The sequence below is a fragment of the Marmota flaviventris genome, chromosome 11 (assembly GCF_047511675.1).
Source record: "Marmota flaviventris isolate mMarFla1 chromosome 11, mMarFla1.hap1, whole genome shotgun sequence".
In the NCBI taxonomy this organism is placed as follows: Eukaryota; Metazoa; Chordata; class Mammalia; order Rodentia; family Sciuridae; genus Marmota; species Marmota flaviventris.
In genome coordinates, this window is record NC_092508.1 from 65,123,205 (window position 1) to 65,139,849 (window position 16,645).

Here is a 16,645-nt window from a genome sequence, read left to right on the forward strand (position 1 = left end):
CCAGCACTCACCCACTTTCTTTTTTTTTTCACTTACTTGCATATGATTTATTCAATTTTGGCATGAATCTTTCAAGAAGAGTCTTCCCAGACCTTATAAAAAACTGGGAAAATTAGAAGACTTCCCACATTTCTCACATTCTCAGGGCTTCTCTGAGTATTTTCATATATGAGAAGGAAAACAGGGCTGAGATGGGAAGCTGACAGAATGTACCCAATCTTCCACATTCTGAGGTTTGTTTTACAGTGTGAGTGAAATGACTTTGAAGGCAACAGGGAAAATGGAATGATTTTCCAAAATCTTCACATTTAAAGCATTATTCAGTTAGATCTAGTAGTGTTTGCCTTTAATCCCAGAGACTCGGGGTCTGAGGCAGAAGGATCACAAATGTGAAGCCAAACTCAGCACCTAAGCAAAGTCGTAAGGAACTCTGCAAGTGCTTGTCTCAAAATAAAAAGGAAAAAGGTTGTGGCTCAGTGATAGAGGACCACCAGACTAAATCCTCAGTACTATTTATAGATAGATAGATAGATAGATAGATAGATAGATAGATAGATAGATTTGGACATGTGAGCACTTTCTTCTCTTTGATTTTGACAAGAAATGTTGATTCACAACATTTCACATTCAAAGAATTTTTATACAGAAAACTTACTACATGTTAATGAGTGAAACATTATTAACAGAAGACTTTGCCAATTGTTTTCATGAGTATGATTTCTCTGCACTCTGGGTTCCTTCATTTAAGTGAAGCTGAGCAGATGTAACAAAGGCTTTTCCACATTGTTTACAACCATAGCACTCACCCACTTTCTGGGGGATAGGATCAAATCACCTGGAGAGCAGCTTCTCATAAAAGAGATGACTGTGGGAGAACACTGAAGTTCAATAGTGGACAGAGACTTGGAGAAACTCAAGGCCTTTGGATAATGGAACAGAGGGTGAAGCAGTTTCCCAGAATCAGAAGGCAGTGTGGCAGAGGGTGGGGACTGAGGTAGAAGAGGGACAGTTCCAATGAGCACCACTAGAACAGGAATCAATCAACTATTTGCAGAAATATAGTTTAAACAGGCAGTCAACCTAGGATCATCCTCATACCAGTCTGCTCTAGACAAGTTTACTACACTTAGCAGTGTATTCTCATGGAACTTTCTTGAGAAAGTCCTGTCTGACTTGCTGTTCCGAGAGTCAAAGATTCCTGCATTTTCCAGCCTCTAGTTCTTCATGAAGGTAATACTACACTGACTTAATGGAGGCAGCTGCCTCCAGAGTCAGTTTGGACTTGGGGAGAGCCTCTGATGCAAAGCTGCTGAGAACTATATGCCCTGGCCAACTGGACTGTGACATGTAAGGAAACTGAAGATGCTTCCACTTTAAAACTGGCAATTCAGGAAGTCAGCTGCAGGAGTCTAGGCGAAGGAATAGTCAACTTATGATTTTGCATGGGAGCAAAGTCTCAGAACAGCAGAATCATAGGCAGTAGATTGTATGGGGCCAGCTGCCAACCCCTGGCACAGATAGTTGTGATTCTTTAATATCTACTTGCCCTCAATGGATGCAGCATAAAAAGTGTCAGAGTTCTTGACACATTGCAAAGCCCAACAACAGCCCTGCCTTGTGAGTGCATAGTGAAGAGGGCACTTATTCCAGATGAATTCCATACTCCACACTAGGTTAGTGCCATGCTGCAATATCAGTGTTTGCAGCACTCTTGGAGTGCACAGTCTAAATAAATCCAGACTAAATCCTCTCCTCCAGAGCTCTGAGTTCCACCCTAGTTCACTCTAGCATGCAAGGCAACTCAGTTATTCCAACTGACTTCAGCAACAGACCACTTCAGCTAGTTGACTGACAAGCACCACAAAGCCAAGAAGCATGAGTAATCCCCAGACTTTGCTGTCTTGAAGGGGTGGACAGCCTAAGAAGACATGGAAAGAACCTCTGAAAAGCACAGGTCTCAAACAACCAGTCTTGTCTCCATAATCCAGCATGATGGAGAGGACATTTTTACTCTCCATTAATCCTATTTTTTTGGTGTGTGTGTTTGTTTGTTTATATGTGTATATATAAATGTGTGTGTGTGTATATATATACATACATATTTTTCTTATATTCCCTTTATATTTAATTTTTCCTTTTTACTCTGTTTCTAAATTAATTTTACTTTATATAGACACATACACTTATATGATAAAAAATTTGCATTTTATATAATATATATATCTTTTATATACATATGTATATGAATTAGATATTTACACATACTTACATAGATATGTAGTTTTTCTACTCCTTAGTCTCTTAACTTTTTCTTTTTTCCTTGGTTTCTCTCTTTTTGAATTAATTTTACTTTTTATTATTTTTTAACTTTTTAGTTTATTCTATATTATTTTCCCTTCTCTTTTTTGTTGTTGTTGTTCTGTTGTGGTTGCTTTTATTGGGATTTTACTTTATTCCTTTCTCTGGTTTTTGTTGTTTTTATTATTGTTTGTTTTCTTCTTCTATACAGTCTTGTGTATCCAACCCAGCACCTTGAGCACATTAAGTGGGTGCTCTACTGCTGAGCTACATGCCCGGCCCAGCTTAGAGAAATTATTCCATACACTAGCAAGCAATAGTCTGTCCCTGAGGCATGGCTGGGTCATGAAATCCTACTCCTAGACATTCACTGACTTCAGTAGCAGCAGAGAAAAAAAAAAAAAAAAACAATGGTTGTGGATACCACATCAAGAGGGACCTCAACATAGGTTGCCCTCACAACCGGTCAGACTGCCCACATTGCTGACAAGACTGAAGGAGTAACCACACAGGTGTGCTCACATATTTTTCTGAGCATACCACATCTGCCTGAAATACCAGAAGGACTCCACTTATGCAAGACCTATAGAGAAAGTGAGTCCCTCAGGCTCCAATGCAGTTATGCACTGCATCAAAATTCACTAATAAAAGCCAAAGAAGCAACAGGGCAACTATGCTATGAAGTCCAATTGGAATTAAAGTCAGCACTACACAGCAAATTGATATTCCAGAGCAAATCATTGAAAGAAGGTTGCTTGCAAAGAAAGCTCTCATATAAAAATGGAAGAGACATCCATCTCAATAAATCAGCAAATCTCAACACAGAAACACAAGAAATATGAAAACACAAGGCAACATGGCACCTATAAAGTTCAAGGTTCTCTAGTTAGTGATTCCAAAGACACCAAAGTTAATGAAATGGCAAAAATTTCAAATGAACAATTTTTTTAAAGTTCAACAACTTCCAAGAGAATACATTATAGCTAAATGAATTAAGGATGACAATTTGGGATGCAAAGAGGAATTCAATAGAGAGAGAGAGATTTTAAAAAAATGAAGCATCAATCTTAGAAATGAAAAGCTCAATAAGTCAAATTAAAAACTTCATTGAAAGCCTCACCAATAGAATGGATCAGTGGAAGAAAAAATATCAGACCTTGAAGACAAGGTTGGGAATTTTCACATACATTAATAAGTAAAAATAAGAAAGAATGAAAAGAATATGTAAGATTTCTGGGACACCATTAAAATACCAGACATGCAAATGATAAGAATAGACAAGAGAGAAGAGTTGAAGACAGGCTGAACACAGGTTGAAGACACAGAAAACTCATTGATGAAACCATATTAGAAAATTTCCCAAATCTTGAGAAAGACAGACATGCAGGTGCAGGAGGCATTTAGAACCTCACATAAACATGACCATAAAAGAACTTCTCTACAACAATATATTATACTTAAATTGCCAGAAGTACAGAACAAAGAAAGAATATTGAAAAATGCAAGAGATAAGTGGGCTGGGGGTGTATAGCTCAGTGATAGAGCACTTTTTTAACATGTGTGAGGTCCAGGGTTCAAAACAGAAAAATAAAAAAATCTATAAATGTGAAGTGCTGAGTCACACTGAAAGGCAAAATCTCTGTCCATAGTGGCACACACCTGTAATCCCAACTATGTGAGGAATGAGCAGGATGATTAGAAGTTCAAGGCCAGCCTGAGCAATTTAAGGAAGACCCTGACTAAAAGCAAAAGGACTACTATAATCATACCTGACACAACAGGCTTTAAGCCAAAATCAGAAGAAACAAGCATCACAGCCATGTGGATAAAGAAAGGAATTCATCAAGGAAATGTGACAATTATACCACTAAATTTTGGAGAACCCAATTTTATAAAACAAACACTACTGGACAAAGAGTGAGAGGCAAGACTCCATATAATCATAGTAGTTGACTCCAATACCCAACTCTGACCAATAGATTGATCATCTAGACAAAAAATAAACAAAGAGATTGCACTTTTAAATTACACTACATATCAAATGTATCTAACGTACATCTACAGAATATTCCACTCAGCTACAGAATATACATTATTTTCCTAATCATACAGAACTTCTTTTCCAAAATAGGTCACATTTTAGGATATAAAGCAAGTATTAACAAATTCAAATTTTTTTTAAATTTCCTACATCTTGTCAGATCATTATGGAATGAAACTAAAAATGTTATTGCAAGAGAAACTACAGAAATAATGCAAATAATTGGATACTGAATAACACACTTCTCAATGATCAAGGAGGGAGTTATTGGAGAATTCAGGGGAAATCTTTTAAATTCATGGAATTAATCAAAATGGAAACATGATATACCAGAATCCATAGAATATTAAAAGCAGTACTTAAAGGAAGTTTATAGTTATGAGTGCCTACATTAATAAAATAGAGAAATCTCAAATAAATAACCTAATGATGTATTTTAAGGTCTTAAAACTACAAGAACAAACTAAACTCAAAATCAACAGAAGGAAAGAAATACTAAAGATCAGGGCAGAAATAAATGAAATAGAATATTTTTAAAGTAATGCAAATAGGAGATGGGTTGTGGCTCAGCAGTAGAGTGCTTGCCTTGCATGTGTGAGGCACTGGGTTTGATCCTCAGCACCACATAAGTAAATAACACAATACTTTTAGTTTATTTATAGATGTACAACTAAAAAAAATAAAATATCATAATACAAATAATAAATGAAACAGTTGATTTTTGAAAAGAAAAGTAAAATTAATAAGCCCTTAGCTAAATTTACCAAAGAAGAGAAAAAAACCTATATATAAAAGGATATGAAAAAAGGAACATTACAACATATACCATTGACATTCATAAAATCATTAGGGATTATTTTTAAAAATTATATAACAATAAAGTGGAAAATCTAGAAGAAATGAACAAATTTCTGGACTAAAAGTGAACTACTAAAAGTGAACCGAGAGGATATAAAAGACCTAAATAGATGAGCAATGAACAATGAGGTTGAAGCAGTAGTAAGAAGTCTCAACAGTGTTATATTGAGCATATTCAAATGTATCTTCATGTTATGTATGATAATAATTCTTAGCAAACTTTCAATAAGTTTCAGTTTTGCACATGATATTGAACAAAGACATTTGGAAAATAAGCAAATTTTGAGGTGAGCAAGAGTGAATTTTTATATCATTAGTCTGGGAAAGGGAGCTGCAAGTAGACATATGCTGATCTTTCTAGTCCATAATCCCCTATTTAAACTTGTTCCACATCCAATACCTGGAACATATCTTGAGGACTTTTGAATAAAGCAACCATTTCCGATGTGAAGTTGTCCCTCTTTCTGGTCACAGGTGACTATTTTAAGAGGAAATGGATCCATAGGCTGTGGTAGGTTCATTAGAATAACCTTTTACTTATTTATTTTTGACACATAGGTTATTAGTACACATGGGAACTTAAACTGAACAATCAAAGTTATGACTGTGATATGTTTTTGGTGGGTATATTCTTAGAAGTACATGAAGGAAGGCTTGTTCCAGTAGAATGAAGCAACATGAAAAGCAATGCAAAACCCAAAAAATTTATGATCCCATGAAAGACACAGGTGGTCAATCCAATAGATTTTCCATCGTACATTTATGCCACAGAAATATACTATGTGTTCTCCCCTTGGGTATTTATGAGATTGCCTTTTTTATCTATAATTGTTTATATCCATCATTTACCTATGTTGGTAGTGGATGTATAATTTTTATAATAAATCTTATTCCATTAATATTAACTCACCTTTTTCTTCTGATTAATAGACAAACAAAATATTAAAGTATTAATTCAATTTTTCACAACAGTGAAAAATTCTGAAGTAGACACATGTTCTTGTGAATGTAATTTCTTTCTTAAAAGTTTTTTTTGTATTTGTAGATGGATAGAATTCCTTTATTTTATTTGTTTTATTTTTATATGGTGCTGAGGATGGAACCCAGTGCCTCATGCATGCTAGCTAGACAAGCACTCTGACAGTGAGCTACGGCCCCAGCCTGAATGTAATTTCAGTTGTAGAAAATCTCATAAAAGAAATTCAGCTAGTGCCAGCACTGTGAAATACATGGCATATGATATAAAATGACACAACATCTAGTACAAAATTCCTTATTCTTTATTGCAATAATAAAATTACAGGAAAAAAATAGGCAAATAAATAAAGGAAACCTGTCAGTTGGCATTAAGTAAGATCAATTGAAGAGAAAATTTTGACACGAATTGGAATAGAACGAGTCAGCAAAACAGTTGGTTTTGACCAATGATTCAAAGAGATTTCAATCAATTATTAGCCAGGTCCATATTATGTACCACCCACTCCTAGGGCCAATGTTAATTTGGAACTCACCATATAAATCAAGCAGGAGCAGTTGACAACCTCCTGATAATGCTACAGATAGGAGCCAATAGTCCTCCACTGGATACCAAAGACATAGTGGGAAGATTGTAATAATTAATATTGTCGATTGGCCAACGTGAAAGATTCATGATAGATGGATAGAGAGAGAGGGAGACACATATTCCTGTATAACAAACTCCATTACAGCATTACTCTGCCTTTGCATCATGGAATTATCAGAATCTCAACACAAATGCACTTATCACATACAAAAAAAAAAAAAAAAAAAAGAATGTTCAAGTAATGAGTAAATAAAGCCAACTGAGTCACTTGTGAAATTATAAATTAAGTCTAATATTAAGTCTAACAATTTACATTTCTATAGAATTCAGCAATGTACTCCATAAATATATGTATTTCTTTTGCTCTTCTCCATTCTAACAATATTCTAGGTTTTGTAAATTAGATTTTCTTAATAAACCCAATTTTTATATGGAACTGAAGAAAAGTAATTTCTTACAGGTACAAAATTGGAAATGTTGGATTCTCCGGAATCAAAGGGCCTTGTCCCTTTCACGGAAGAATCTCTTAAACTTATAAAACAGCATATTGCTAAAAAACAAAACGAGAAACATGAAGAAGATGATTTAAAGCCGGACCCTACCTTGGAAGTTGGCAAAAAGCTTCCATTCATTTATGGAGACCTTTCTCGAGGAATGGTGTCAGAGCCCTTGGAAGATGTGGATTCATATTACTATGTGAAAAAAAATGTGAGTATTAATTGAAATTATTGTGATTACATTTTCATTATTTTATTTGAAGACAATGCAAAAGATATAATTGACATAGGACAAAAAAAGAGTGAGTGAATGAAGAACTGATAAAGATAATTTTATATTATACAGAACTACCTAAGATATATTATTTGGGGAATGCAGACATTTGAGATTTTATCAGAACTGCTATATATTGGTTGGGTAGTTTTTATTGTTAACTTCTTAATGTATATACTATGTGCCTTCATGGAAGCAATTTGTTTTATGACAGCAAAGTTGATTAGCTATTTATGGTTATCAATTTTAAAATAATTTTGAGATATTCAGAATAAACACAACTATTTAAAATGGCCAACTTGGTGAGCTTCCTCAGGAGACAGGAAAGTGAATCGAATCTGTATGAGTTTTTTAATCACTTTTTCTCATTTATTCCTTCATATTTTCATACCTGATCTCCAGAAAGACTTGTGGCACCTATTAATATATCCTAGAACAAGCACAAAATGCTGAACATGAAAATAATTTTGCTTAGAAAAGATAGATCTGTGTGGAATGATGAACCTGAAAGTCCTCACTGAGGAAGTAAAATTTGAATTAAAGCTTGCAGAACACTTCTGATTTTAATAACACAAAGGGAGAGCCTTTTAGAAACAGGCAAGAGCAGAGATTGTTCTGGAATGTGGAAAAGAAAGGCTGATCATGTGACTGGGAACATGGTTATGTTGCAAGTTGTGGGAAATAAGATGAGATCATGAAGATGTCAACAGGGATTTAATGTGGTAATCAAAGGACAGATATGAATAAAGTGATTAAGTAAAGTCAGTCTGGTAGATTTCTAAATCACTATTACATAAAGTCAAAAAATTGAAATATGAGGGAGAATAATCCAAACTGCTGGATTTGAGGTCCAGAGTATAGTAGGGGCTTAGAGAAGAGGGAGAGAACAAACCTGACAAGAAATAGAATCTGACTGACAAAGAATGCCAGGATTTTCAGCTTGGAAGAATGGTTGGAGCCATTGACAAAAATGAAGTAAATATAAAGTAGATTAAGTTTCCGGGGATGAAGAGGAGCTTCATGGTAGACAAATGTGATTTGATATTCTTGTAGTATTTTCAAAGATGTTATAAAATTAGTGAAATAAATTTGAATTGAAGTCTCTGGAGACAAAGTGCGTTTTTGTTTGTTTGTTTGTTTTATATTAATATAACTCTGGAATACCTTTCATGATTAGAAAATAAAAATGTGTCAGCTGCATAATCTTGAGTGTTCTTTACAGTGCAAGTCTTCATCTCCATTATTTCAGCATTTAGTTGTTGGTATGCCTAAGCGATAAGATTTCTATGGCACAGTATTAGTAGCTGTGATGTAGCAGAGAAAAGAGTATTTTGTCCTGTATATGATATGGTAGGCAAAGGCAGACTTGATATTGAAGACAAAGACAAGGCTATTGAAAATTAGTGCAAAGCCCAGAATTACTCATGGTCTAGTTGCCATGAAAAACGTGGGGCAAAAATCACAAGAATAGTTTCATGTAAAAAGTGCTGTGATTTATCAGTGACACTGTGTTATTTAAACACTTGAGTTGTATTCCGTTTATTCTGTTAAAGATAAAACATAGAAACAAATGATTATAAAATTAATACAAATTTGAGCCCTTAAAAATTGAGAAACCATTTTATCTGTAAGTATTCATCCCTTTGCAATGACACAAATTAACTGGTTACATATATATTACATCTTGTGTGAAGTTTGAAATTGTTCTGGAAAACAGCATAGAAAGAACACTTTAAGTAATCAGATTTATTTTCTTTATTTCTTTTTAGATTTTTTCTCTTTACATCGAAAAATCAAAAGGGGAAAATTCAATAACAGACAAACATTCTTCATAATTTCAATGAATATATACAAAAAAAACACATACATATGCTCCCATACATACATATATATGTATATATACACATATATAAATACATACAAGAACACACACTCATAGAGATATGAAATTCAGTTTCAATTTTAGGACACTTCTGATCATTCATCACATTTGTTAGAATTTTAATGCTTTAATATCCCAACATCTTAAGTTTCCATAATATAAAATTTTGGATTAGATATGTTTATGTAGTGATATCAAAGAAATCAGATTTTATTTCCCAGATAATTGTTAATGATTAATATAGTATTTTCATACACTAAATCATATTTACTATTGAAACCAACATTTAATTTGTTCTTTAATAAAATTAACTTTTATACTTTCCTTACATTCTGAGATGTGACACTTCTGGTACTTTTAAGTGTGTCTTCATGTGCCATCAGGATACAGTAGTCTTCCTGTTATGCTGGTGCTGTGGAGACCTGGTGGTGTGGTCTAAGGCAACTTTCTTGACTATAGCAGTGGCAGGACAAAACAAAATGAAACTGGTAGATGAGCACATAAAAGTAAATATGAATGAAAACTGTAAAAATCTTTTCATTTGACTTAGTCTGTAGAAGGATATCAAAAAGATATATAGCTGTTAAAATCCTAGATGGTAATGATAGTTGGCAATGTTACATAATTAATGAAATTCCAGTTCTACATTCTTATTTCACTTCATTTGTTTTTTCTTCTTATAGACTTTCATGGTGTTAAATAAAAAGAGAACAATCTTTAGGTTCAATGCTGCTTCCATCTTGTGCACATTGTCTCCTTTCAGTCCCATCAGAGGAACAACTATCAAGGTTTTGGTGCATCCATATCCTTTGCTACTGGCTTGTGGACTGTGTTTTAAACTGTGCTAATACTAAATTCAACTATTCTGTACTTAACTGTTGCTGCCAAACTTTTCTCTTTCAAATTGATATCTCACATTAGGTGATAATGAAATGTGAATAATGCTCCACTAGTTATTCCATGTTTGAAAATACATATGAAATATATTTTCTAAATACCCATAATAGTAGAAATTAACAAATATTAATGTCCATTAATTTTCAATAATGTTTTCAGCATTTAAAAATATTTTATTATGTGTTTTTATAAAGTTTGATTATAGAAATATTTTTTCTAATATCATTTATTATCCACTATTCCTTGACTGTAGCTCACCTTTTTCCGACTGTTAATTTTAATTAGCGTCCTCATTGATTGCATATTTATGACTATGACTAATTGGTCAATATGGATAACAGCAATTGAGTAAGTTTATAAATTTTATTACACATAATGTCACATATTACTATATTTTCATTTTTAACATTTTGTAATTTTGATGTCATAACATTAAGTTACACAATATATTATATACTATAACATTACATGATATAGTACTTATACTTTATATATAATAAAATATTTAAGGTATATAATGTATTTATACCTGCAACAGAATGAGTGAATTCTCCAAATAAAAATTATCATATTTATCAACTCATTAATTTTAGTATTTTTGTACCCTTTCATTATTCTTAGTTAGATTTTAAATACCTCTATTTCTCAATAGATTAACATAATATAAATGTTTGAGACTTTAGTTTAATGATTTTGTTATAATCCTTATGGAGGATATAATTTCAAACTTAATATTAATGATTAATATATTTTAGTGCCTTGGGTCTTAACTCTTGTAACCCAACACCTGATTTGTTTCTAACTCAAATAACTTTTTTTTTCTCCTTTTCATTTATTAAGAAATTGTTAGGGCTGGGGATGTAGCTCAGTGGTAGAGCACTTTCCTAGTATATCAGGGTTCAATATCCAGCATTAAAAAATAAGAAAAAGAAAGCAATTGTTATTGTTCTGTTTTTCTTTCCTCTGCCACGACTTGAATTAGACCACAATAATAGAAAGACCCTTTGAAATTTCTAGGTAGAGACTTTCTTGAAGTTATGCCCCTGAGCTTTATAAATTCCTAGAGCTGGTTGACTTTGGAAGGTAACTCTAATACTGGTTCACCAAAGATATCTTTGTGTTTATATATGTATAAAATAAAGGTAAATCTTACATATTTCCTCAATTATTGTTAACTATTGTGCAATCCTAATGTTGAGTAAATTTGATATTTTTATTATTTACATAGATGAGAAGCCTATCATCTCTGAGACAGAAATAGCTAAAAGAAGTTGGTAGCCAAACTCATGGCTAATGCCACAAGAGGTAACCATACTAGGAGACCTATCTAAAATTATACTCAAGTTCAAGGGCACTTGCTGTTTTGTTTGTTGTCTGATTGGTTGTTTTGGCCTGCCTACCAGACATGTTTTTACCTTTCTGATGACTTATTTTCAAATACCAGATAGTCACTTACAGATACAGTATTTCAGAACTGACAGTATGTTATTCTCACTTTTAAAATTTATGTGAAAAATTCTCTACAGGAATACTTTACTTGGAATTTACACATTTGAAATACTTGTCAAAATCATTGCAAGAGGCTTCTGGGCAGGATCTTTTTCTTTCCTTGGGGATCCATGGAACTGGCTTGATTTCGGTGTAACCTTATTTGAGTGAGTATTTCTTCAAGTTGCAAATACCTGAGTCTTTTGCTAAACAAGTGCTTTTCACTTAAAAATTGAGTTCTACAAAAACTTCTGCTTCCAAAACTTCAGCAAATAAAGAATATTTCATGAGTCACAGTTGTAGTGAGTCTCTTGGGCACTATTTCTGAGTGAGTCCTCAGAACATGCAAAGAGAATGAAAGAAATGAGATGTTTTCTATCTTGAGCAAAAATGATAAAGATTGAATTTGTACATTTTAACTGATTTTTTTTTTCACTGAGTAGAGAATTCCCTGAAGACTTAGGCCATCCTAGCATAATTGATTCTCAGTCCTTAGTCAACATTTCATTCCGCTACATTGCTTGGACCAGTAAATATCCTAAATATCAGAATAAGATATTTTAAACACACACACACATTTTTCTGTAGTGTTATATATAATTCTAATCGTGTCTTGTTATTTTTTCAATGCTTCTATTTAGTATTTTTTCAGTAGATATAGAAATGATATTATTGCCTTCAAGTTTCTTTTAAAATAATTTAAAATGATACTCTAATTTTAGTTTTTGGTCAATTAAAAAATTACCTTTATAAAGAGTTTAAGCAGTTTCTGCCATATTGTAAGCAAGCAAAAATAATAGATTAAAAAAAGAACTTTTATAAAGAGTATAAACCAAAGACCAGGTGTGGTGGTGCATGCCTGTAATCCTAGCAACTCAGAGACTGAGGCAGTGGGATTGTAGGTTCAAGGCCAGCCTCTTCAACTTAGTGAGAAACTATCTCAACAGAAAACATAAAAAGTGCTGGGAATGTGGTTTAGTGATTAAGCTCTAGGTTTAATTCCCAGTACACCCTCCCCCCCAAAAAAAAGTATAAGCAGTTCTTGCCATATTGTAAGCAATTAAAAAATAGTTAATATCATTTGTAATTATCATCTTTACTACTTCTATTTCCACTACCATTATTTTTGTTGTTCCTGCTGCTGTCAGCTAATACTAAGCTAACTTAGCTAACAACAAGAGAGCTCTTACATGTGCAAAGTGCTGATCTGTGTACTTTTCATATATTATCCCATCTTTTTCCCCACAAAAAGACTCTGCATCAAGAAATCATATCCCTACTTTACCATTAAGGAAACTGCAGCAGTATTAAGTATTAGCCTGCCACATAGCTAATAAATGGAAGATCCTACATTGCCACACACAGTCTGGCTCCAGAAGCTGTGGCTCTTAACCAACATATATTCTGCCTTCTCCAGTCACCATCATTCACTACCTTCACAACCATCAGCCTTCCTCTGTCCCCAGTATCCTCATCCTCATTCCTGCCATCACCTCACTTGTCAGAAGTTTAAATATTGAAGATGGACCTTATTTGTCCAAAAAACAGCTGTTGTTTTTATTTTAACTCTTTTCAGTAATAGATAACAAAATTTTATGAACATAAGAGAATATTCGACATTAAATTATTCAGTGTGAACTGTTATAAATTCCAGTAATTTTTTATTATGCTATTTTTATTGGTTCTTTTTAGTTATATACAACATTAGGATTCATCTTGGCATAATTATAAAACAATGGAATATAATTTACTCTAATTCAGTCCCTGGACTTCCCATTCTCTCCCTTCCTTTCTCTTACTATTCCTTTCCTTCTGCTGATCTTTCTATTTATTTATTTTTTTAATCTGTTCCTCTTCTCTCCTCCTTAATCTAATCCTTTGTCTACTCCATTGGTCTTCTATTTTTTTTTAACTCCCACCCCACCTGCTTATTTTGGATTAGCTTCCACAGATCCAAGAAAATATGTAACCTCTGACTTTTGGGGACTGAACTCCAGTAATTTGAGTTTGTAAATTAATATTACCTGCTATGGCTACATTTCTTTATAGTAATTTTTGTCTTCCAAGTAATAATAGAACAGTTTGCAAAACGGAATAATCTAAGTGAGGGGTAGTGCTTGGATGTATAATTTTTAAGTAGTTTTCAAAGAGCACAAAAAGCCAATGATAAGTCCTATAGATTCAATATGACTCCTAAATAACTCTAGTTTACTTCCACAGGATTATAACAAGATATTCACCTCTAAACTTCGTTCTAAATCTTAAAACTGTAAGAACTTTGAGAATTTTGAAAATTATTCCTTTAAACCAAGGTAAGAAGTGGAATTAGGTTGTTCTTACTCATTGTATTTTATACACGTCCATGTGTTTGTTTGAATTTTCTAACTGCTGCTCAGAGAAAATGTTAAATTGAGTCATGTTCCACTTAGAAACCAGTGATTCATCTATCTTTTAATTTATTTGTCACTCCAGGAAAGGCAAGGAAAAAAATACATTTGACTGTTATTTATGTGATATAGAATCAATACTTAGGATAACAAAATATAAATTAATCAGCTTTATTTTGTTTTAATTACTTATTTTTACATATTAAATGTGCACTTATAAAATTATCCTTAGACTTCTGAGAGGAGTAGTCTAGACAGATGTCTAGTATGCCTCCTTTTCTTTATTGTATCAAGATACCAGTTGAATTAACAAAATTAAATTAGATAAATTCCTCTTTGCTGTAAGTGCTTGGATAGGATACAATTCATGTGCTGCAAAGTGCAGGGAGGTTGGAACTCCTTGTAAAGTGATCATATTGATGGGAGCTACAGAGAACTAATTTACAGCTTTCATTCTGACCATGTCCTGGCAGGAACCCACCAACATCTTCTTATTTGTTGTTCTGAATGAATAAATACTTTGGAGTCCAGGATGAACAAAAACAGAAAGACAGTATGGCGATCATAGAATATTTGTAACCTTTGAATATTCTGAAACACTGAATTGTACACATGAAACAGATGAATTCTAGGTTTTCTGCCTTACATCTCAATAAAGTTGCTTAGCAAAAATGGTTTGTGAATGAGTCACCCATGTAGGAATACCCACAGCTCAGGCTCTCCTTCTTTGCTCTACAAATGCCCAGAACATAAAATCACATCACTTTGTCATCATCTATATGTCAGAGGTAAGGATTATAAAAATAAATCAGTTGAATTTAAGGTAATACAAGAACACAACCACCTGAGTTGGGCACACAGGCTGGTAGGGAGCTCTTGCTGTATTTTTTTAAAGACAAATACACAAGGCATTTACCTGCAATATGGACTGCATAAAAATATTTTGTAATATATAGAAAGAAGTATTTTAATGTTTATGAGGGTAGGAACAAAAGAAATTATCCATTTTGTATTCATAATAGAAGAAAATCTGGACTTTTTCAGGCAGAAGATAAAAATAAGATAGTAAAATAGACAAATACAAATAGCTTGAAGATAAAAACAAAAAAAAAAATGATAAAAATGTAATGCCCTTAGTGAATACTCAATGGTAATAGGAACAGTAAAATGTAGCATTACCAGTGCATCAACAAAACCACCAGGTGAAGAAACACTAGAGAAGTTATGTATTAGCTGAAAATGAGGTGGATTAATGAAGGAGAGAAAACTAAGTTTTATTTATGGATAATTAGTGATCCTTGAAAAGAGGCCAGGGATAAATATAAAAAGAAAATTGTTTAAAAACATATAAGAAAAATAAATTTTTCATTTTTTTAACTGGAGGAAAACCTTATAAATAGAAAGAGTTCATCTGATACTAGACAAATAAAAATAGAGGATACACTTATACTATGAAATTTAACAAAGCATTGAAAAAATAATAGTATTGTAAGACCCCCTACAAACAATTAAGTAGAGAAACAGACTGCAGATTCTCTACCTGTCTGTTATTACATGTGAAGTCAATAGAAAAATATTCTCATTCATTCAAGTGTTCTGAATTTTTACAAGCGTTCTAAATAACTGCTGGAAATATATGAAAATGAATAAAATATTCTAAACTTAATCACAGTGTTAATGACAATTTGTGTTTTAGAAAACTTTCAAATAGATACCAGAATTTTAAAAAAACTTGATAATTTTCAATGAAATCTAAATTAACTCAGCTGAATATTCAGCATGGATCCACCCACATTTGTGAATGGGAAACACCCTGTTGTAGTTAAAGAGCTGCTTCCCCTTTAAGCTGCTTCTCCTTTAAGTTCCTGCCATGCCCTCTCAACACCCTATTTGCATGAATTTAACTTTCCTCTTAAACTCTTGTAAAGATTTGAATGTTGCCTGTCCAATACATCATGACAGATTACATATAATGCTATGAATAAATAAAATATATAATAATGTAGTAATTAAGTCTAATTATATTTTTTTAAAAAACTTCAGAGATGGGAATAGAGAAATGGGGAAAATCGGTAATTTTCTTTTCTTGTGTAGAAGAATTGGAGCAAATACCATCCCCCCCTCCACCCCAGTGCTAAGGGTAGAACCCAGAACCTGAGGCATCCTGGGCAAGCACTTCACCATTGTACTACAATCCTCCCAGCTCTGAATTATTTTTTTCTATGTAGAAATTTACATATTGGCCCAAAACTACAACTGAAATTTGACAGAAGTTCTAAAACAGATATATTTTATCTAAAATACTAGAGAAATAAATTAACGCTTATTCAAAACAGGAATCACATTAAATCAAAAGGGAAATACAGATATATAAAAACCAAAGAGTTGTCAAGTGTAGTGGCACACGCCTCTAGTCCCAGCTACTTGGAAGGCTGAAGCAGGGGAATCTCTAAGGTCCA

General features: G+C 33.0%; 1 protein-coding gene across 1 annotated transcript in view; it reads left to right on the forward strand.

The window, feature by feature from the left end:
* Scn7a (sodium voltage-gated channel alpha subunit 7) overlaps window positions 1-16,645 on the forward strand; it is an 82,241-nt gene that overhangs the window by 17,876 nt on the left and 47,720 nt on the right. Inside the window, exons 2-6 of the mRNA XM_071619115.1 lie at window positions 7,222-7,469; window positions 10,098-10,215; window positions 10,569-10,659; window positions 11,838-11,966; window positions 14,020-14,111. Of these exons, the coding sequence (XP_071475216.1) occupies window positions 7,236-7,469; window positions 10,098-10,215; window positions 10,569-10,659; window positions 11,838-11,966; window positions 14,020-14,111 (664 nt within the window). The 5' untranslated portion in view covers window positions 7,222-7,235. The remainder of the gene's footprint in view (window positions 1-7,221; window positions 7,470-10,097; window positions 10,216-10,568; window positions 10,660-11,837; window positions 11,967-14,019; window positions 14,112-16,645) is intronic.